The sequence below is a fragment of the Danio rerio genome, chromosome 10 (assembly GCF_049306965.1).
Source record: "Danio rerio strain Tuebingen ecotype United States chromosome 10, GRCz12tu, whole genome shotgun sequence".
In the NCBI taxonomy this organism is placed as follows: Eukaryota; Metazoa; Chordata; class Actinopteri; order Cypriniformes; family Danionidae; genus Danio; species Danio rerio.
The window spans coordinates 49,427,182-49,450,331 of record NC_133185.1 but is presented as its reverse complement, the minus strand read 5'-3'; the positions used below and the strand labels follow the sequence as shown (position 1 = coordinate 49,450,331).

The following is a 23,150-nucleotide window of genomic DNA, read 5'->3' as shown; positions in this document are numbered from 1 at the left end:
TGTAAACAACAATATGAAAATGCTTTAGCCTACGAATGGACAAAGCAGACCAACCTACCCTAGTATACAGCACACAATGATGAGTAAGGGATTTAAAATTAGTTATAAATCTTAGTGCACCATGGTAAACAGTATCCAATGCATTCAGACATTGAGACGAAGCATGCATATAGATTACATCACCGTAGTCCAATGTCGACATGAATGTTGCCTCAAACATCTTCTTTTTAACACCAAAAGAAAGGCGGTTCTTAATTCTAAAATAGAAGCCTAAAATAACTTTTAATTTTTTCACCAATTGCTGAATGTGAGTACTAAAAGAAAGTGTATCATCAATTAAAATTATTGCAGTTTATCAAACTGCAAGAGTGGATCAAAGATACCTCCGAGATTCTTGGCGTGATTGTGCAGATTGTTATGTAGGAAGACAAGCTGAGTTTTAATTCAATAGTTGGCAGCAGCGGGACCTAATAATAACACTTCTGTATTATTTTCATTTAGTTGCAGAGAGTTTTTGGTCATCCAGGTCTTAATGTCGGTTATCAGTCAGGACCAGGGTCAGGTCAGGATCGGGTTTTGGTAGGTACTCAAAATCAAATGACTCCGACTCGAAAGCAAAACAAAAACCTGATCATGACATCTCTAGTATTAATCCATATGTCACGACTAACAAGCCAACAGACAAGTGGAGAATTCTACAGTCTACACTGAGAACAGAAGGACATGATAAGGTTTCTTAAAGCATTAGAGCGATGCGTCTGAAGGTTTCCCACCTCACACTGCAGGACGAACTGCTTCCCTCCTTTAACCCTCAGCAGGATGCACTTCTTGTCCTTGATCTGCGTCTCCTCCACCGTCACGATATGCTCCATGGTCAGCAGGTTTTGCTGGAGGGACAAAAGGATAATCAGCAGATCCCTTTATGAGTCTTCTGAGAGACTGCGCTACGGTAAGTGGGATTTAGCCTATGCTAGAGGTTTTACGCTTTTGTCTGTAGCTGTGTTTCCATCCAAAGACGTAAATGAGACTTGCAATATTTCATAAAACAGTAAATAAAGCAAAAAATACAGTGAATGAGTATCAAAATCATCACTTCCTGATAAACTGGAGCAAATATCAGCTGGAGAAGTGCAGTTTGATGTGATGGGATTTGCCACTGCAGTCTTTTTCCTTCTCTAATAAATAAGTTGCACCTCAGAAGATGAAGACAAAACGCAATGAATGCTTCTTATAGAATAATAAAAAGTTTATGCATATATAAGTGCAGTTAATGCTGTAAAGAAATTATTATCTTCAATGCAGGCCATTTCTCACAAGATAAAAGTCATCACTGGCTTCTCTCAGCTCTTTTCTTGTTATCAGATGCTCTGATTGGATCAGAAATTGGTGCGTTCGTTGATGAGAGTCGGGGTGCATGTGTAAGATGCTCACTTTAAGTCTAATTAGACGTGTTTCCAAATTAGATAATGAAAAAGAAGCGTGCGTAAGTTTTCACCCCCCTATAAAATAAGCAGAATTCAGTCATTTAAAGGGGAAAATGTCCTGTTGTTCTTATTTTGTTATATTATATGCTATACTTCCATCCTTAGATGTGAATTTATAATGCATAAATGTGAGGTATCTGCATACTGCATAAAACACGTCAATAAATTGGCTTTCAGTACAATTAGAAACAAGCAGAAAATGCTAACTTCCTGCTAAACATGCCCAGATATCACTGAGAGAAGTGGAGTTTGCAGCACTGTTGGGATTCTCCACTAATAAATGAGTTGGGCCTCAGAAAACGAAACGCAATGAACGCAGTGGCTTTTGGAGGCGTGAGACAGGAGCACAGACGGATGCACAAGACAGTTCAAGAGGGAATAATAATAGAATAATATTACTGAAGCACTGTGATGATGGACTGACGGAGAGCTGAGGCCTTTTACAATCAGCACAACAACACTTCACATCTGCAACAATGGAGAGCTGGAGACATGGAGATCTGCAGACCAACATTACTGACGCAAACAACCTCACACACACACACATTTATATCTGATCAGCATCTGTCAAAAACAGTCGACTGAAGCGCAGATACTGATGAAGAACAGGCTTTACTCAATACATCTGTTTACGTCTGTTTATGAGCATCAGGTAAAAAAGTTTTTCCTATTCAGCATCAAAATGTGCATGAAAATAGATGGATGGAAACACAGCTTGTGTCACTTACACTGCTAGTGGTTTTGTGGGAATACGGGGAGCAAAAACACAGATCACAAGCTTCTACTCAATGAGGAACAGCAGCCGCAGATCTCGTGTCACTGATACCTGATTCCTGAAATCACTTCTGTACAATCATCTGCCCTTTAAACACTTACTGCACTCAGACTGCTTGATTTTACACCACACTCAAGAACTCCTGTGTTTTGTCTGACAGTATTTTGTTCGCTGTAAAAGACATTGGGAATATCAATAATAGTACATTAATTCAAATAGATAGTAAACAAAAAATATTTGCATTTGAAATGCATTAGTGTATGTAATGGACATTATTTTTTTAGAAAACAATTAAAATGAAAACAATTAGCTGAAGTTTAGATCTTTATGAGCCCATGTTTTTGCAGTCAAAAATTTGTATTAATCTATCGTGTCTGTTCCTAATCAGTTAATGAAATGTAAAAAAAACAATTTCATTTCTTTGATTAGGAACAGATATGATGTACATAATACTGCAAGTAAATCAATCAATCAATCAATCAATCAATAAAAGACCAAATATAATTATTTCACAAAGCCAAAACAAATAAATAAATAAAACAAAAAAAATGTAATATTTTGTAATTGTTTTTTGTGATTATGCAGTGAATACTAATTAAATAAATGTTTTGCTCTATTTTATCTATTTTGTATTATATCTTTATATTTATCTATTGTCAGTTAAAGAGTTAAAAAGCGCAATATACAGTATAATAAATAAATAATTATCTTGTAATACTATATTTGACTATCCTATAAATATTAGGTAAAACAAAATTCTTGTTTTGTTCAAAGCTTAAAATGAACAGTTAAAAAGCACAAATAATAAACAATAAAAAAATCAAATGCATACTATTATTTTGAAATGCTATATTTGACTAACGTGTCAATATTAAACAAACTGCTTATTTTGCTCAAAGCTTGAAATGAACAGTTGAAAAGCACAACATAAAGGATATAAATTAATTTATAAATATATATATAAATTTTGTAATGCTACATTTGACTAGCCGATGAATATGAGTTAAACTAATTTTTTATATTTTGCTCAAAGCTTGAAATGAACTGTTATAAAGCTCAATATACAGGATATAAATAAATAAATAAAACTATTATTTTGTAATACTATATTGACTATCCTGTAAATATTAGTTAAAACAAAATTCTTGTTTTGTTCAAAGCTTAAAACGAACAGTTAAAAAGCTCAATATACAGGATAATGAATAATAAAAAAACAAATGCATACTATTATTTTGAAATGCTATATTTGACTAATGTGTGATTATTAAACAAACAGCTTATTTTGCTCAAAGCTTGAAATGAACAGTTGAAAAGCACAATATAAAGGACATAAATAAATAATAATAAATAAATAAATAAATAAATAAATAAAGCTATTTTGTCATGCTACATTTGACTAGCCGATGAATATGAGTTTAACTAATTTTTTATTTTGTTCAAAGCTTGAAATGAACTGTTAAAAAGCTCAATATACAGCATATAAATAAATAAATAAAACTATTATTTTGTAATGCTATATTGACTATCCTATGAATAATAATTAAACAAAATCCTTGCTTTGTTCAAAGCTTGAAATGAACAGCTTAAAAGCGCAACATAGAGGATTTAAACTAATAAATGAACGAACCGTTGTGCCTCATTCACACTAGCAGCGACTTTGCAGCTGACTGTCGCTCTAGGTGGTGATCAGACCCGTGTAGGTCTACAGCACAGAGAATACAACTGGTCTCTGAGTGAGCTGAGAGAGGATCATGTGAGCTCTGCTGGTGCTCCTATTGGCTGTCGCTCAAGAAAGTCGCTCTTCATTTGCATAAAGTTGAAGGATTCTTAACTTGGACACGCCCACCTGATCGCCAACGGTTGCTTGCGCAGATGGAGGTCGCCAGAAGTCACTCACTCTCCATTGAAATGAATGGTTGATTGGCGCTTTGCCACTGTGAGTCGCCTGCAGTGTGAATGAGGCTTTATTTGGCTTTAATTCTAATGGCTATATTTAACTATCCTGTAAATGCTAATTAAACAAACTCTTTATTTTGTTCAAAGCTTGATATGAACTGTTAAAAAGTGCAGTACACAGGATATAAATAAACAAGCCTCAACAGATGCACGATAGTCAAGCATCAGCCTTTCTAAAGCTCTTGTTCAACATGATGTGATCCACTCTTCAGATTGGAGATCTCGGAGTTTAACAGAAATGCAGTGGAAATCTGCACTTCTCCAGAATAATCTTAGTTACAGATGAGGACAGAAAGCGTGTGTCCCCGGGGAACCTGCACTGACCTACTTCTGATCTGAGCGCAGACGCAAAGCCTCTCTCCGTCCGCTGGGAAACACTGAGCTGTGCTGGAGCGCAGGAGTAAAGCAGAGGATGTGGATCACGGCTGCAGGTACTACAGGAATAAACCGCAGCGGGATGGAGGAAAACCACACGCTAATCTCTAGAGCAGTGCTGTTCCTCCTCGTCTTCTTCGAGAAACAGAAATCACTCGACTGGAGGGCAAAGACTGCTGGAGACACAAGTATTAGCGCTCCTGCCAAATTTGGATCCTTTTACAAATATTTCACACGTCATGTTTAACCGGTATGAGTGTGTGTGCAAGAGTGGGTTGCATTTGGAAGGGCATCTGCTGTGTAATGCATATGCTGGAATAGTTGGTGGTTCATTCCACTGTGGCAACCCTTGATACCAAGCTGAAGGAACATGAATAAATGAATGAATGTTTACCCGAGAAAAAGGACTTTTATTCACAGCAGGGCTGCACAATATAACATTGGAGCATTGATATTGCAATGTGTGCACCAGCAATGGTCACACAGTAGGGTTAGCTTAATTAAAGATTAACAGATATAATTAAATATCATTAGTTTTCAATAATTATATAATGATGATAATCTTGTTTTGCCCTCCAGTGTGTGCCGTCATGTGAAAACTATTAATAGATTATAAAAACCGAGGAAGAGGAGGAGGAATCAGCTCAAACGCACCAGACTCACCTTGAATTTATGTTTTTTTAACGTTTTAGTCCAACATTCCTACAGCGTATGGACAAACAGGCAACATTCAATCTCAGAAATCTGTCGGTTAACCAATTATATTGATATAAACAGCAGTGACAACACACACACACCACACAGACACATTTGTTTTTGTGAAAAGTGGGGACATTACATAGGTTTCCATTCATTTTATACTGTCCAAACCGTATATTGTATTGCCCTCACCCTCACCCCACCCCTAAACCCAACCATCACAGGAGACTGTGTGCAGCTTTACTCTCTGATTAAACTCATCCTGTAGGATTTATAAGCATTTTGAGAAATGAGGACGTCACCGATGTCCTCATATTTCACCTCCTTTTTGTAATACCTGTGTCATACCCATGCCATTATACAGATTTGTGTCCTGATATGTCACAAAAAACACGTACACACACACACACACACACACACACACACACACAGCTCTTACCCGAGACTCTCCTTCACCTCTCCACTCCACACGGTTGGGGAACAGATAGAAATAGCGCCGCTGCCACTGCGTCAGGAAGGGGTTTCCTAGCTTTAGCATGTAGCCGTGCATGATGCAGTCCTTCCCCAGCGCGTAATCTGCACAAAAGTCACACACAAGGAGAATGATCATATGCTTGACAGTTGAATGCTGAGTATTATATCCAAATTGAAAAAAAAAGCTGAATTAATTTACATCTATTTTTAATTATTACTGTAGGAGCCATTTTTTGTGTAATTTTCTTTCACACCACTAGAGGGTGTATAATGTATTTTAATGTATTTATGCTCTCCTATTGATGACCTGCGGGGCGTAAAAGAAGGTCAAACAAACCTTTTGACTATGATGGACTTGAGAATGAGTTCATGTTTATTTGGATGTTTACTTTTGACTAAATGGACAATAAATAGATTGGGACATCTAACTTTATTCTCAAAGACACGGACATTTCATTTTATTATCGAACTGTTCAAGATACAAATGCGTCGGAACCAATGATCTAATCATACGCACCTACAATTACATTTAAATAAATAGTTCAATAGTTCAAAATAAGGTTTTAAAAACACGTTTTCACAGTAATTCTTTACTTTTTGATTAATCGGCTACTTCGTAGGACTTCGTACAATCTCATTCGTACAATTTAGTAGGATCTGCTTATCCCCAAATCATGGATGGGTTTAGGGGTGTGGTTGGGTGCCACTCCTCCATTTTACAAATGCTAATTAGTACAAGTTCAGTCATAGGAAAGTGTACGAATAAGCCACTAATCTGACATTAAAAAGTTTCCTTGTGAGATTAGCCTTGGTTTGAAAAAAAAAAAGCATCCATTAAGAATAAAAACAATATTTGCAGATAAAAAATAAGTGGAAACTGCTGTAGCTTAATTTTCCTCCATAGCAAATTTGCTGTTCATAACATCAAGATAACATCATACAGCTGTATTACATCCAGTTTAAAAAGTCAACCTTTTTTAGTTTCAGTCGTACCTAATTTACATGTTTTCTTATCAAACAAAAAGCCATGTTAGTCCACATTTAAAAACTGCTGTATTTACACATTTTGGTGTTTGAATCCACCAATTTAACACAAAATCGCACACACACACACACACGCACACACACACACACACACACACACGCACACACACGCACACGCACACACACACACACACACACACACACACACGAGTAAACGGATGAAAACAGAGCTATTGATGATTAAATGAAATGTGAGCTGAAATCGACACTTGTCTTCTGTTGGGTTGAATAACAAATGAACCGACGTAAACAAGACATGAACATCTTCTTTTAAAAATATTTTATAAACATTATATAGGGCAGGGGGGTGGGGGAAGGGGTTAAAGTGCCTTGATAATCCAGAAAAAAACACTGGGAACTAAGAAAGCAACAACTACATTTGTAAAAGCAAGCAACAACTACATTTTTTATAATGCCATCTCCACTTGCTTCTATGGCTATTTTCATGGAGATATAGATTATATTGAGGTTTGGCTTTAGATTATTGCTAAAACTCTTAATTTACACTGTTTTACTTCAAAGGAATAAACAAACTTAAAGTTGACCTATTATACCCCTGTTAATGTTGTAAAATATGTGCCTAGGGTGTGTGTGTGTGTGAAGATTCAGCTCAAAATAGCACACAGATAACATTCTCTAAGGGTGTACTCACACTATGCTATAACCATGCCCTGGCCCGTTTCCCGGATCGTTTGAGAAGTGTGAGTGTGCTGAATCGGGCTCAGGCACGGTTAACTTGGCCGGCCCTGGCCCCGTTGGAAGTGGTGTGCCAGAGCCCGGTTCACTTGCGTGTAGTGTGAGTGCAAAGCGCTCCTGAGCCCATAACTGAAGACGAGACGTGACTTTTACGTGCGTGTCTCCGCATATGAAACAAATAAAACGATATAACTAAAGAAATCTATCTTGGCCATCAAATGATGGTCAAGAGTGAGTTTCACAAGTTTAACATGTTTTAAAACAGAGTAAGTGTGTAATAAAGTACAGCGATTCACTTCAGCTTTACTTCATCAGCACAGCCGCGGTTAGTGGACGTTAAATCAGGTTTATTTTGTACATTAACATGACGGATATCCACACAGCAGTGGAGATTAACCTGTATCCTGTCACATATGCCTGCAGAAAGAGTGTGAAGCTAAACGCGCTCTGTCTGTCAGAGTGTGTGGGTTTATCTGTGTGTGCGTGAACTTTGTACATTGACTCATCGATGCATCTCCACAACAAATACTCATTGGTAAAGTTCTTCCTGTAGTATTTCTCACTAAAGCTACGTGAGATCTTCTTCCTAAGTCTGTCTGTCTGTTGTCTGACGCAGCCAAGGGAGGAGATTTAGGAGTGCAGAAAGACACATAGAAACGGTGGGCGGGGCAGACTATCCTTAAAGGGCCATGAAAGCCCCTCGTTTCAGCAGGGTGTTTTCACACCTCTACTTTGAAAAAAAGTCAGAAAAGTGGGCGTGTCCAGCTCTGTTTAGGGGGGAGTGTCGGAGGAAGAAAAGTGGGATGGTGTGGGAGTGTCGATTTGGGCACGCGCTGAGTTTCAGAGTCAACACACACACACACGCACGCACGCACGCACGCACGCACGCACGCACGCACGCACGCACGCACGCACGCACGCACGCACGCACGCACGCACGCACGCACGCACGCACGCACGCACGCACGCACGCACGCACACACACACACACACACACACACACACACACACACACACACACACAGTAGAAAGTGATGGTGTTTAACCTACATGGACATCTGTAGTTGAATTATTTGCCAAATGATTAAATGGTGGACTTTAACTGCAGTTTGGCTCTTTCATTCAGGGAATTCATTCATGTCCCTCGCGACAAACGAGATATTTGATTCGAGGAACTGCTCTAAGCGTGTATTTTTCATGCAATGTTTGATACCGCACGGCGAATGAGAGAAAAAAAACCCTCAGCATTTCCCTGAAACTTAGATGCACACGGCAGGTAGTGTCAGAAAGCCGCGTGTGTTATTCCGGACACTAAATGTGGTGAAAACCCTACACGAGGTTAAAGTTTGGTTGTGGTGCTAACATGTTTACACTCGGTGCAATAGTTAACTTAGTTCGATACGAACAAACTAAATAAACAAAGAGCACTGGTCGCTCACTTACCAAATCTGTAGAGACAGGACAATCACCAGCAACTAGAGCCGCGTCTTTATTAAGAGGAGACTACAAGCGAATCCGGATCTCAGTGTTTGCAGATGAGAACAGCTCTCAGGTAAACAATAATCCTCCTTAGACACGTAAGTTATTGTTGTCGAGCGTCGCGTACACTGTTAATCCACACGTGACTCCAGCTGAGCTCTCACAGAGAGAAAATGAAAACGAAACTTAACGGCAGCAAACTAAAAGCAACACTTCACGCTTGTTTTGCCAACACAACGTGGCGTCTCTGTCGTCTAAACACTGTGACAGTAATGAATATTAATGAAGTTGCACAATAGAGCGCGCTGATTGGTTTGAACCAAGCTTTACTCATGCATTAATGCATCACACTGTAAGACGTAATAAGACACACTCTGGCACAGACGTCCAGTCTGCACGCTGGAATACACGCTATTATGTCATGACCGTGACGCAGCTTCAAAAATTCGTTTCAAACCGGAAGTACGAATTTGCTTGAAATAACGCAAAATGTTAAAAAAAGATCTTGTAAAAGGTATCATGATAAATCTGATGGGTGTTTTGAGCTGAAACTTTACACACACATTCTGGAGATGCAAAACGAAGCCAACAAACATGCTTGAATGTTAAACTGCTTTTACAAATAGATCATGTGGGAGGATCTTCTCCAAGAGTTAAAATGTGTCTGTGATGCTATATATATATATATATATATATATATATATATATATATATATATATGTCGATATAAGTTGGTAATGCTTCCAGATTTAAAAGAGTATCCCAACAATGAATGAAGCCACAAAACTAAGAGGGTCCACTAAACATACTTCGGCTGATAAAATTTCGGTGGCCGAAAATTCGGTACATCTCGAAGATCAACACATTTGTGGATTTCCATTGTTGCAGTGATACTGACATCAATTTTATTGCGATTCAAAATGATATATTATCCTATGCTGAAACGAACAGATTATACAAAGAGATCAATCAATAAATAAATCAATATAAATATAAATAAAATAAACAAATCAATCTGATCGCACCTGTGTTCACACTGTTTTGCCTCATTCTCTTTAGCATGTGTTATTAATGTATGACCACAATCGTTCGTTTTACATCCAAAGCAGGTCACTATTATTCCTAACTCCCGTTGAGCTTTAACCAGCTCTGGATTCCTGCGCTTGTGTCTTCAGGTCACACGATTAATTCGGTGTTAGCTAAATGACACGGCCTCTTTCAGATCTATTTCTGACCATCACACAGCCGGTCATGTGATGGTGCTGTGTCTTTCCCTGGGGGGGAAACAGCGCTGTGTGACAAACGCACAGGGTTCAAGCCTCTGCTCGAGGTCGCAGGCGGAAATGATGCTGCGTCTGTGAAAGTCAATTAGCTGACGTCAGTCGTGAGCTTCAATTCAGGCTGGAGAATGTAGCACTGCTGTACAACAGGCCTTTAACTCCTGCACCACTGTGTGAAATTCAGTAGACAGCACATGCTTTAACACACACTAGAGTTCACATCAGAAAAAAGGGACAATAATCTGCTTAAAGGAGACATATTATGCCCCTTTTAACAAGATGTAAATAAGTATCTGATGTGTTTAGTGTGTGTGTGTGAAGTTTGAGCTTAAAATATCACACAGATGATGTTTTCCATCTCTCTGAAACTGACCCTTTCAGGCTTTGATCCTAATTGTGGTGTTTTGGTGACTGTCACTTTAAATTCAAATGAGACTGTGGTCTTTTCAGAAGAGGGCGGAGCTACAGATGTCTGTGCATCAGCATAGTGGCAGATTCAAAAGCAGCACTGATGTTATCTGTGTTAAAAAGGTTGCGGTCAGTGTGTGCTTGATGCTTCTGTCAGTCTATGTCGCTCCTGTCGCTGTTCATCTAAAGCTCCACATCTATAATTATCCTCTGACATTATCTTCAGCAGCTCAAACACTCTAATGGCTAATGGACAGACGGCTGCTTCTCACTCAGGGCTGCTGTTTATGCTAATGAGGGAGAGATGGGCACTAGTAGGCGGGGCTTTCCCCCTTTGATGACACGTACAGGGAGGATGTCAATCACAGTGTTTCTGCATTAAGTCTGATCATTACAAATACAAATAATTCAAACATTTTACCTCCAAAAACAACACGGGTAAACAGGTAAAGGTACATCTGCGTACATTTGAGACCAACCAAAAACTATCATTGGGTCACAAGACTCTTCTAAAGCTTAACAATACCATAATATGTTAGCAGATGTTAAATAAACATATGTTTAATCTGAAAAACAATACTTTCAATAAACAATAAAGTCAGATGTTCTGCTTTGAGGATGTGTATTTCGTGTCAGATTGTGTGTCTTTGTTTTGATTTCTATAACCAGCCCACTACTAGTTTAGCCAATTGTATTGCAGCATCCCAGGTTGCCTTAAAAACAGTGTATTTCATTTCAGTCTTGAAGGCTCTATCAAAGTATACAGGCACAGCTAAAAATAGGTTCTCTGGAGGACAGAAGCCGCCTCCGAAATGAGACACAGATTCAGAGTTCCACATCCACATACGTTTTTTTATTTATTTTTTTAGAAAATAATGCAAATATTACAGATGTAAACATTAGCTGAGCAGTTTAAAGTGTAAGCTAGTGAGCTAGCTGCTGTTTGTGTCGTCAATAATAGTGTGCAACAAGTCAAAGTCAGAGGAGGGTCGCCTTTCCAACTGTAACACTTCCATCAACCACAAGGTCAATCCTACATTCTGCACCTTTAAGAGTGCGTAGTTAGCCTTGTGCCGCAGACAACATGACGCCTGGATAGAGCGCTCATTAAAACAAATTTAAAATATGTGCCTTGACCATCTGGATGTCCGAAATACAAGCCGCTGTGGAGCAGACTCCCTCAGTTCTCAGAGGTTGAAAATGAGAGTGCGCTGAATGAGAGCAAACAGGATGTTTACAAACAGCATTTTGCAAGCAGCTGTTCTGTGTACACGGCCACGACACCCTCGCTACTCACAAATATCTGGACTTCTGGAAGAAAAACAATCCTCGAAATATCGACAGTATCTACATTAATAATGATGACACATTCCCCACACAAAAAGCTCTGCTTTACATAACATATGGAGTTAATTAACTTAATTATCAGCCCTCCTGTGAAAGCTGAAATCTTAGTTATTATTTACATATTTTTGATGTTTCAAAAAGCAAAAACAATTTTCACAGTATTTAAAATCAGTAGTCTTTAACTGGCACTTTAAGCTGAAAACTAGTATCTTGAAGAATAACTAGTCAAATATTATGTGCTGTCATCATGACAAACAGACATGAAAACAGTTATGAGAAATGCATTATCACATGAAAAAAAAACTTTCTGTTAAATACTAAGAATTACCTTTATTATGTGTGTATAATATTGAAATTCAGCTTTTAATAACAGGAATAAAGAAATATATTATAATACATAGTATTTATTTCAAAATGTAATAATATATCAATGTTTCTATATTTAAAGGCAATTAAATGCAGCACCGGTGAGTAAAAACATAACTTTTTATAAAGTAAAGAGATAGTTGTCTAAAAGTATATATTTATTTTATATTTCTTTAAATATATTTAGTTCTTCCCACACATAAACTTTACTTAGGCAGGTATATTTGCTGGAGACACATGAATAATACTGTTATTTTCATCCCTTTATATTTTATTTGTATTTGAATATTTTTTGACTTTTGAGCCTAAATGTGTCTGACCGTAGTTTCTGAATCTCCTAAAATGTCCAGGATTCAGGTTTTACTTTCGCTTTCTAAAGTTGCTATTATTAATCAGGGTATATGCAGGAATCCTAAAGGTCATTTCAATACCTTTTTAAGACTTTTTAAAGAGCTTCTCAGAATATTAGAAGACCTCTTCGCCACTTCAAGTTCTAATCAGTATCAAATCTTTAACTTAAGCAGTAGTTAATGAACAGTTGTAGTTAAATAAATGAATGGAGCACAACCGTGCAACAGAACTCAGACAAGCCCAGAAGAAACAAAGCTTGAAAGAATAAATTATGCAGTTGTTTTCAGCGACAGGCTTCAGACACTGTTAAAACTCGTCTTTGTCCAACCAGGAGTAAGCAAACTTTCATTTTCTCATTTTGCTGTTTGTTTCTCTACATGTGGAGAGCGTCACATCACCTTCCTGCGTCTGTCGCAAATTATGTGACATTTCCCAGACGAGGTAGCCTTGCTGGATGCACCCCAGCCCAAACCAATTGCATGGATCAAGCACACGATTGTTAATATTAGGAGGAAAATAAATATATTTATGCTTTTTTGGAGTCAAACACGTTAGACAACGCTCGAACAAAATTTAAGACCTCATAAAAACACAACTTCATTTTCTCATAATTGATTAATCAACTTTTAATACTTTAAGACCTCACGGACACCCTGTTCGTATGTGTTTTTCCATTACCTACTACTATTACTACTGACCGCATGCGCACAGCCACAAGAGAAACATTAAATGATTAATCTCTGAATAAAGGACTCAGATAAACTCTACTATATACTCGGAGAGAACAAAATACGCTCGCTACAAAATATTTGTTTACTATTAGAATCGGGTAATCAACTAAATTGCCTTATTTAAATAATCTACACTTTTTATTCCTAGCAAATATTATAATTTTGAGCAATAATGTCTATTTCTATACAATTTTTCGGATATTTATTTCTGATTTGCTGTATATTTTATTAATTTAATTATGTTAATATATTACATACTTTATGCAAGTATTATATCTATATTATATCATATTATATCTAAAATGCTTTAGCAATACTGTAAATGTCATGCCAATAAAGCAACTTTAGAGAGAGAGAGAGAGAGAGAGAGAGAGAGAGAGAGAGAGAGAGAGAGAGAGAGAGAGAGAGAGAGAGAGAGAGAGAGAAGCAGATTTGACCTGTCAGTGGGTGCACATGGCTCTTAAATAGCCTAAAAGTAAAAAAAAAATAGTGGATTTCTTTTATTTCAACAGCCTTTTTAAATAACTTTAACCCATTGTAAAGAAAAGGTGTTTAACAGTGTCATTATAAATAAAAATATAGTTAAAAATCACATTATTTATAAACAATAATGATCCTTTATGTGCTGTGGATTATGTGCTGTGGATAAAAGATGCGTTTCAATCCGGCTACCACACCAAGTATATTTCAAACCTGTGGGAAGCCCTGACATTTATATTTCTTTTTATATATGTTTTTATATTTCTATATGCCTTGAATATAATTATTTTTAGGGTTTTTTCATCTTTATTATAATATTGGACAGTGAGATTTCAGACAGGATAGCATCGAGAGCAGAGAGAGGGGACCGAGCTGGGAATCAAACTCAGGTGTATAAATGCTGGCACACAGTACTACTAGGCTGTTGGAGCAGACAAGTTTCCTCATTTCTGCTGAACACAAAAGAAGATACTTTGAAGAATGCTGGAAACTGGCATGCATAGTAGGAAAGACACATGTTATGAAAATCAAAGACAACATTCTTCAAAATATCTTCACAAACAAAAACTCAAACAGGTTTAAGAGAAGTGAAGGCTGAGTAAATGAGGAAAGGATGAACATTTTGAGTGAATTATTCCTTTAAACATACAGAATTTAGCATTTCTGATCAACTACAATGATTCCAGTAATAGGGATTTTAATAGGGAGGAAATAAAATCACAATAAAGCCAATGATGAAGTGCGGTGTCTGACCTTCTTCGTGGCCTTGCTGCTTGTTTTTGGCCCTCTTGCGAGCCTCGTTTTTATCCGTGTCGCTGTTCACAGCTTCATACACGGTCTCGGCCACCTCCTGCTGCCAGCGCTCGGAGATCACCAGCGGAAAGTTCTTATACAGCTCCTGATCGCTGTCCAGAAGCTGAGAGATAACACAAACAACACAATAACTTTCAATTCAGACACTCTTGGTGCGTCCAAAATCACACACTTATTGTCAGGGTATATACAGGAATCAGAGTCAAATTCAATACTTTAAGGCAGGGGTGCAAAAGTCGGTCCTGGAGGGCTGGTGTCCTGCTGAATTTTGCTCCAACATGCTTCAACACACCAGCCTGGAAGTTTCTAGTATACCTAGTAAGAGCTTGATTAGCTGCTTCATGTGTGTTTGATTAAGGTTGGAGCTAAACTCTTCAGGACTCCAGCCCTCCAGGACAGAGTGTGGACACCCCCTGCTTTAAGAAGACTCTTTCCACACACATTTTAAGACCTTACTGTGCAATGCATTAAAATTTGGTTTTGATTTTGGCCTCGAGTGATTATGAAAAATGAACTGAGATTAAATGATTATTGCATCATATCCCACCCCTTTCCAGCAGTACGCATTGGTTGCTATTCAAAGCTCAGTTTCATATAGTAATGAGTAAAAGCGTGCGCTGTTACAGGACTTTTGCAGCATCTGATGTGCTTTTATTGATGTGTATTCAATATATTCATGTTTGTAAAAGTATGAAAGAGAATGCATGCATGTCTGCGCGCTGAGCCTCTGAGATTAGCTAAACACACATCACACTAGGAGTGTTTGGTTCAGGGTTTTTGGAGTCGACTTCGATTCTCGACTCCTAATTTTGGAGTCGGTGGAATCGACTCCATTTGCATTCACTTAAAATAGCGCAAGGATTAAACATGCTGTATAATTTCACGCTTTGCACACTGCTATTGCGTCAATTGCAACACTGTGCAGTTCTCTGGTCAGACAAAACCAGCAGTAAATCATTTCCAGCCAAAATAAAATAGTTATCAACCTATGCTTTTTTACAGCATATTTTAATTGTCTAGTTTAGATAACTTAGAAAATTACATTGCAATCTTGTACACAGAAAGTTAAAACATTAATTTATTATTGAAATGTTTAATGGAAAGATGAGCAGTTCATTAACAAATAATAATAAAAAAACATCCCAATTGAGCCCTAACAACATTAAAAAAGTATATAGAATAGTCTAAATATCTTCTTAATATAAAGGTTTGATTAGATGTGAAGTAGAGATAGCTAATCACACACGTTTTGGTCATGATCTAAAATTACCACATTCTGGCAATTATTATTGAATTTTTTTTCAAATGTTTTACATGCATCAATTGACTCCTGCCCTATTATAGGAATATTTGGTTCAATCACAGATCCCAGTTAAAACGTTTAGACAATAATACTAAAACAACTAAAATAACCATCTTACAATGGAGAAGATTCAGTACTCCACCAAAGGTTGCAGTCAAAAATTTGATCTTATTTGGCAGCCAGTGCTGACATATACAAAACAAATGGATGCAAACTTAATATTTTCAGTTTAACCGTTGTTCAAATGTAATAATTTTATTTCTTTATTTTTCTTTTCCTAAGCCTGCTGTGACTTGTTGTGTGCGTATGTATGTACAATAGAAGAGTGAACATATAATAGAACTTTTATCTACTTGTCTTGTATGTGTATATATTTCAAGACACGGTGTAAAACAGATAAAATTTGGGCATAGCATATTGTATAGAAATGGTGCAGTGGAGCGGGGGGCTCTGTTGGAGCAAAGAGAACTGTCTCTGTTTTTCAAATACTTTTGAAATTGTTTTATTGACCAAAATGTAAATAAAAAGATCAGAAAAAAATAAAAAGATCTATTAAAAAAAAAAAAAAAATATATATATATATATATATATATATATATATATATATATATATATATATATGTGTGTGTGTGTGTGTGTATGTATATATATATATATATATATATATATATATATATATATATATATATATATATATATATATATATGTGTGTGTGTGTATATATGTGTGTGTGTGTGTGTATGTATATATATATATATATATATATATATGTGTGTGTGTGTGTGTGTGTGTGTGTGTGTATATATATGTGTGTGTGTGTGTGTGTGTGTATATATATATATATATGTGTGTGTGTGTGTGTGTGTATGTATATATATATATATATATATATATATATATATATATATATATGTGTGTGTGTGTGTGTATGTATATATATATATATGTGTGTGTGTGTGTGTGTATGTATATATATATATATATATGTGTGTGTGTATATATGAGTGTGTGTGTGTGTGTGTGTATGTATATATATATATATATATATATATATATATATATATGTGTGTGTGTGTGTGTGTGTGTGTATATATATATGTGTGTGTGTGTGTGTGTGTGTGTGTGTGTATGTATATATATATATATATATATATATATATATATGTGTGTGTGTGTGTGTGTGTGTGTGTGTGTGTATATATATATATATATGTGTGTGTGTGTGTGTGTGTGTGTGTATGTATATATATATATATATATATATATATATATATATATATATATATGTGTGTGTGTGTGTGTGTGTGTATATATATAAAAATGTTTGTTAATAAATGTTTATGTTAATAAATAATTAAATGACCAATTAATTATTAAACCCCAAACACGAAAGATTTAACTTAATTCATACATAAACCTAAAATGATAAATAAAATCAGCGTGACAGACTGCGCCTAAAGCATCTCATATTGCTCTCTCTCTCTCTCTCTCTCTCTCTCTCTCTCTCGTAAATGTGTTTTCTTTAAAGTGTACTTTTCAATAGCTCATTACTTTCCTTTTAAATATCACTGTTTGCTTTGTGCAATTTGTTTATTATTGTAATTTAATAAGGGTGTGTTCATTATGGGACGGCATAGTCTACGTCGGAAGATAGGGAGTGAGTCAGACCAAGTTTTTGAACATTTAACCTCGGCTATATTTTTATTTACAAATCCTCTTTTGGAAACGAATTTCATTTGGTAAAAATCTAATCTATTATTGTGGTGATTAAAAAATTAAGTGTGTTCGGGGCCAAAACAAAAACACATGTATTGTCAGATTTTGTGACAATAATCTACTTTTGTCATTATGATTAGAGTTTTATTTATTTATTCGTGAAATAAGCATAAGTTAAATAAATATTTTAATTGAGCATATAGCAGCCAACAGCCTAACATAACATCATAAATTTACCTGCAGTGCTAATTTAAGACATCTATCCGCCAATATCCGATCTGCACCACATTCGCACACATATACAACTATATTTCATTTATATCACAGCAAGCTTGACATTGCAGGCAGATCCAAACCAAAATGCAAAGGTGCATGTGCTTATAGGAGTTTGAAAAGGAAAGCAAACTTCATCCCGCAGCACTATTTAATAGCCTAGACTGCTTTAGGTGGCGGAATTCAAAAGCAAAAGCGTAAACAGTGTGATCGCGCATTCACAGCGGGCGCCTTCGATGTTCATCGTACTCAAGAATAAGCATTATAACTGGAGCACGTAACTGCTTCATGCAGGAGGACTTGAAAAAACAGACGACTCTGGGAGAGGCGAGGAATCAACTCTTTTGGAGTCGTCTCCCATCCCTATATTACACACACACCATGTTCACGATTCTCAACAATATTCCCAGTATCACCCAGCTCAGTGTTATTGTATAAACGCGCTACTTATGACTGGTTATATAGTCCAGTCACATATAGTTATTAAAATCCTCAGCATCAATTTTCCATATTCTCCCAGCATCATCCAGCTCAGTGTTATTGCGTATAAACACGCTAAGATCCAGCTGCAGGGAGTCATTTAAAGCTCACAGCATAGTGGAAAATTCCTGCAGATGTCCAAGCATGAAACACAAGCTCAAGTGCTCTTAGGTCTGACATGCTCCATCTCCAGTCCACTTTAAAACCTACACAAGAGTCAGTCAGTGAGCTGAAGCAGAGCCTGCAGAGCCCAGAGGGAAGAGGGAAGGTTTGCTCTCATGGTTCGTGGGTTTACCTTGATTCCCTTGGTGTCCTCTTCGTCGAAGGAGCCGATGTCGAAGGCGTCCGCAGCGTTGACCTCTCCTCTGGGGGGGATGAGTGGTGGAGGATACTGAAAGCCATTATAGATAGATAGTTAATGAATTGCAATATTAATGCAAACATGAGCAGGCTTTAAAATGAGCATGAGAGGGATGTGCTAATGCATTGTAGACCAATTCTGCTGCTATCATTTTTTCTTTCTTTTTTTAATCTCACACAGGGTTTGTAAACATTTTCCCTGCATGACTTCAAGACCTTCAGGGAAATATTTCTGACGTAATGTAATTCATATTAAAGGCTGATTTATACTTCTGCATCTAGTGTACAAGAGTGGTCCAGCGCAGTCTTCGCAGTCGCATACCCTTCACCTCTAGAAAAAAGACAATTACTACATGTTGCAATGACATGTAGCGCAAGTTCTGTGATTGGTCGGCTTGGTAGCGCTGACAAGTGTGGCTGGGGCAGAGAGCTGCAGGAAATGAGTGAGCCTGCTGGCACAACAAGTGTGGAGTCCTGTGGAAGAGCTCCATTCGGATCATTATGCTTTGTGATCACTTTAAAATGGAAGTGGCTGCATGTCCGCCGGCTCCCGTGTCTGAATGAGTGAGTTTGAGCTAGAGGTGCAAAGATGAACTCGACACAGAGGAACATTAAACCCACTGCCAGCCAGCTACTGTTTCGGAAGTGTTATTGCAGAGCAACACAAACAGAAGGAGAGAATGCAGAAGTATAACTGCATGGCTACACGCAAGGCATGCGTCACAGGTTTTGGCAATCACTCAATGCGGAAGTATAACTCAGCCTTGAAGAAGACCTATTCTGTCCCTGTTTACAAGATGTAAAATTAGTCTCTCATGTGTCCAGTGTGTGTGTGTTTATGTGTGTTGAGTTTCAGCTCAAAAATCACACACAATTAATATTTTCTAACTCTCTGAAACTGCTCATTTTAGGTGTCTAAAAGTTAGGTGTTTTCTTGACTGTCGATTTAAATTCAAATGAGATTGTGCTCCTTTTAGAAGAGGGCGGAGCTACAAACAACTGTGTGTTGGCATAGTGGCAGATTCAAAAACAGGACTAATGTAATATGCTAATGGGGGTGGGGGGGGGGTTCCCCCTCTGATGACATGTACAAAGGATGAATGTATCTTATTTAAAAGAAATATAAAAATTTTACCATTAGAACCTGTATATATTCACACAACATCTGTGTTTAAACCGCTTATTAATGTGATTTTTTAAAGAAGGTCCCCTTTGAATAATTATGTATAAATTCATTAAAGGATATGTTAAAATACATGACAATTTAAGCAATTTATAATACTAATAAAATTGTATTTAATGTTTAAAACCAACTTTAGCTGTGTGTTTATCTGAAAATAATGACGCACCCTAAATGTCATAGATATATACACTAGATATCGCATAGGGAGCCTGAGCATGCGTCAATAGTGCCGCCACATTGGTACAGTGCTCCCAGGACAAATGTCATTCAACCGCACTAGTCAAGACAGTGTTATTACGTGAAGATGCAGGACTTTAGCGCTGTCTACGGGTGTAGAAACGAGCAAACAAAGAAAATAAAGCACAAAGGCAGAACATTTCATAGGTAAGATTCAGTTTTTTCTGTTTTTGTATGTTCTGAACTGTTGTGCTAATCAGGTCACGTTATTGATGATAACAGTCACTTACTGCATTCACCATACGGCAAAGCAGCTCCAACTCACACTAAACACTCGGCTTATGCTAGTTTTGTTGAATAAAATCAGCAAACAATGCAGGAGAAATATGACAACGAGATGCTGCGCTGCCAGAAACTTGTATTATTGTCGGCTAACGTTAGTGAAAGAGTCGTTCGGGGGATTCATTCACAAACGAATCGCTCCCTCCGTCAGTATGAGCAGTGAAAGCAGGAGAGGAGCTGTGTTTCAGGACATGATTAGATCAAGTTTAACAGGGAGGGTGAATAGTACATTTCTGTACACACAAACACAAGCTTTTTGTCAGGAATGCCCGTGCGGTCACTGATCCATCAATGTAGAAAAGTGATGTCAAATTATAATTTTCGTAATTAGAAAAAAAATTACAAACTAACATCCAAGAAAACTCCCGATCAGTTATATGTGTATATGTGTATATCTCTGGCTTTGCATGGCCACAGTCCTCCACTGTACCTTGGTCCCGCATTCATTTCAAAGGAGCGCTACCCTGTAGCAAGATGGCGGCGCTATTGACGCATTCCGTCCAATAGACAACAATAGGCCAGGCGACATCTAGTGTATATATCTATGCTTAAATGTGCAGTGTGTAAGTTTGACACCCAGTGGTTGAACTCGGTATTGCATTCCTGGATCAAAACGCGCAAGTGCAGGTTGCCAGATTGAGGACCAACAGAAGTGATTCCAAAGATCGAGACAACAGAAAACAGAAAACTGAACAACAGAAAACTGACAGCTTAGGTACAGCTCATGAGCGTGTTAAATGCTAATAATGCGAGTTTGAATGCCATTTCTCATCACATTTATTGCCATACTACTGAAAGCATCAAGTACATTTCATCATGTTAAAGAGGTTTAATATGTATTGATTAGATCAGGGTTTTTCAAAGTCTAAGACAGTGGGCCTCCCTTTTGACACAACTTATCCATTGGCGCCCCCCTCCTCCCAAACACGCACGCATGCACACACACACACAGACACACACACACACACATATATATATATATATATATATATATATATATATATATATATATATATATATATACATACATACAGTATATATAAAGACACAGACAGATGTCAGACTGTTAACTCACTTTTATCATCATTTGCATGAAAGTGCAATTATTTACAGAGTAATAACAAGTATTTTAATATAACGTTTTTAAAACTAGGAAGATGGTTCAATATGAATAGAACAGATCCAAGAACTGTCCATCCCAGTCAAAACAGTGGAAGTTTAGCGGGTCTCATGCTGTCATTAGCCAAAATATCTTGACAAACCACACACAAAGGTCGTGGTTCATCAGCTTGTCCTGTCCACGTAAATCCTAAACTCAAATACTGATCATCATATCGTCGTCTTTTGGGTTTAAGCTCTGAACTTGAAGGCTTTGAATAGGGGGGTCTCAGAAACCGATCCATTGCATTAGCAAGCATATACCTGTATTAATGGGCTTGCCAAACAGAAGCGAATTCACAGCTATGGCCTTCTGGGTAAAAAAGGTTTTCTTATATTTGACATATTAATTTTTTTAGCTTTGTTTAATTAAAACGTTTAAATATAATAAAAAATACATATAATAATTAAACTTAATAATTATATTTTTATTATATAATATTTTTTTCCCGCGCCTCCCCTGACATGCTCTGGCGCCCCCCAGGGGAGGCGCGCCTCACACTTTGAAAACCCCTGAATTAGATTATAAGCCTTACCATTTGGCTGGAGTGCAGTGAGTGCACTATTCTGTGCTTCTGAATGGCTGTATTTACAATTTTGTTGTGTTTCGTCTGCTGCAAACAGGCCAACTACTTATCACGACAAATCTTGTCTGGTAGCGTGTTGTTAGGACACGGGGTTACAATGTAACCTGCTCACCTAATGTTTACATTCATAATTTTTATATTATTTGCTACATAATAACCACCTCATGTGGAACTCTGAATCTGCGTCTCATTTCAGAGTCTGCTACTGTCCACCAGAGATCACATTTCAGTCACAGATGCATACTTTGAGAGCCTTCCTGACTGAAGGAATGACTGTTTTCCAACAAGGCAACCCGGAGTGCTGAAATATAATTGGCTAATTTGGCATTGGGCGGGTTAAATGACCAAAACAAAGACAGCCGTTCTGGCACGTAACACACGTTCAAAGCAGAATTTCTGACTTCAGCATTGTTTTTCAGATAAACAAGAATGTTCACTGAACATGTTTCCGACTATCTGCACACATATTAACGTGTTTTTATGCTCTAGAGGCATCAAAAACTGACATACAGCACCTTTAAAATGAACCTCCATCAGCCAATCAAGTATAAATGTCTGAAATGATCAGTGAAAATGAATGTAGATTTTACTTGTGGAACCGTTGTGCTGGGCTCAGTTACTAAGCTTTTATTTCAGAAACCTCCCCTCATGATACAGAGATCTACAGATTGCGCAGGCTAATGAGAATTAAACTGCTCACAGGAAGTGACTTGAGGTCTGACAGTAATCGTCTTATGAAAATGTGCGCTTGAAAGCTGCGCTCTGTGCTTTGATGGCGGTGCTGATGGTGCTGTAAAGGGAATGAAATTACA

General features: G+C 37.3%; 1 protein-coding gene across 3 annotated transcripts in view; it reads right to left on the bottom strand.

The window, feature by feature from the left end:
• The window catches only part of grk3 (G protein-coupled receptor kinase 3), a 146,958-nt gene that overhangs the window by 7,224 nt on the left and 116,584 nt on the right, over nt 1-23,150 (bottom strand). For 2 of the 3 annotated variants that reach the window (XR_012385966.1, NM_001134725.1), the window contains exons 17-20: nt 18,827-18,922; nt 14,699-14,861; nt 5,729-5,865; nt 774-887 (exon numbers count right to left, since the gene is read on the bottom strand). Coding sequence is in view for 2 of the 3 variants with exons in the window: in NM_001134725.1 (NP_001128197.1) it covers nt 774-887; nt 5,729-5,865; nt 14,699-14,861; nt 18,827-18,922 (510 nt within the window). In the remaining variant the exon portion in view is untranslated. Of the gene's footprint in view, nt 1-773; nt 888-5,253; nt 5,293-5,728; nt 5,866-14,698; nt 14,862-18,826; nt 18,923-23,150 lie in introns of all 3 variants that reach the window. The other variant, XM_009305689.5, reaches the window with a different exon arrangement.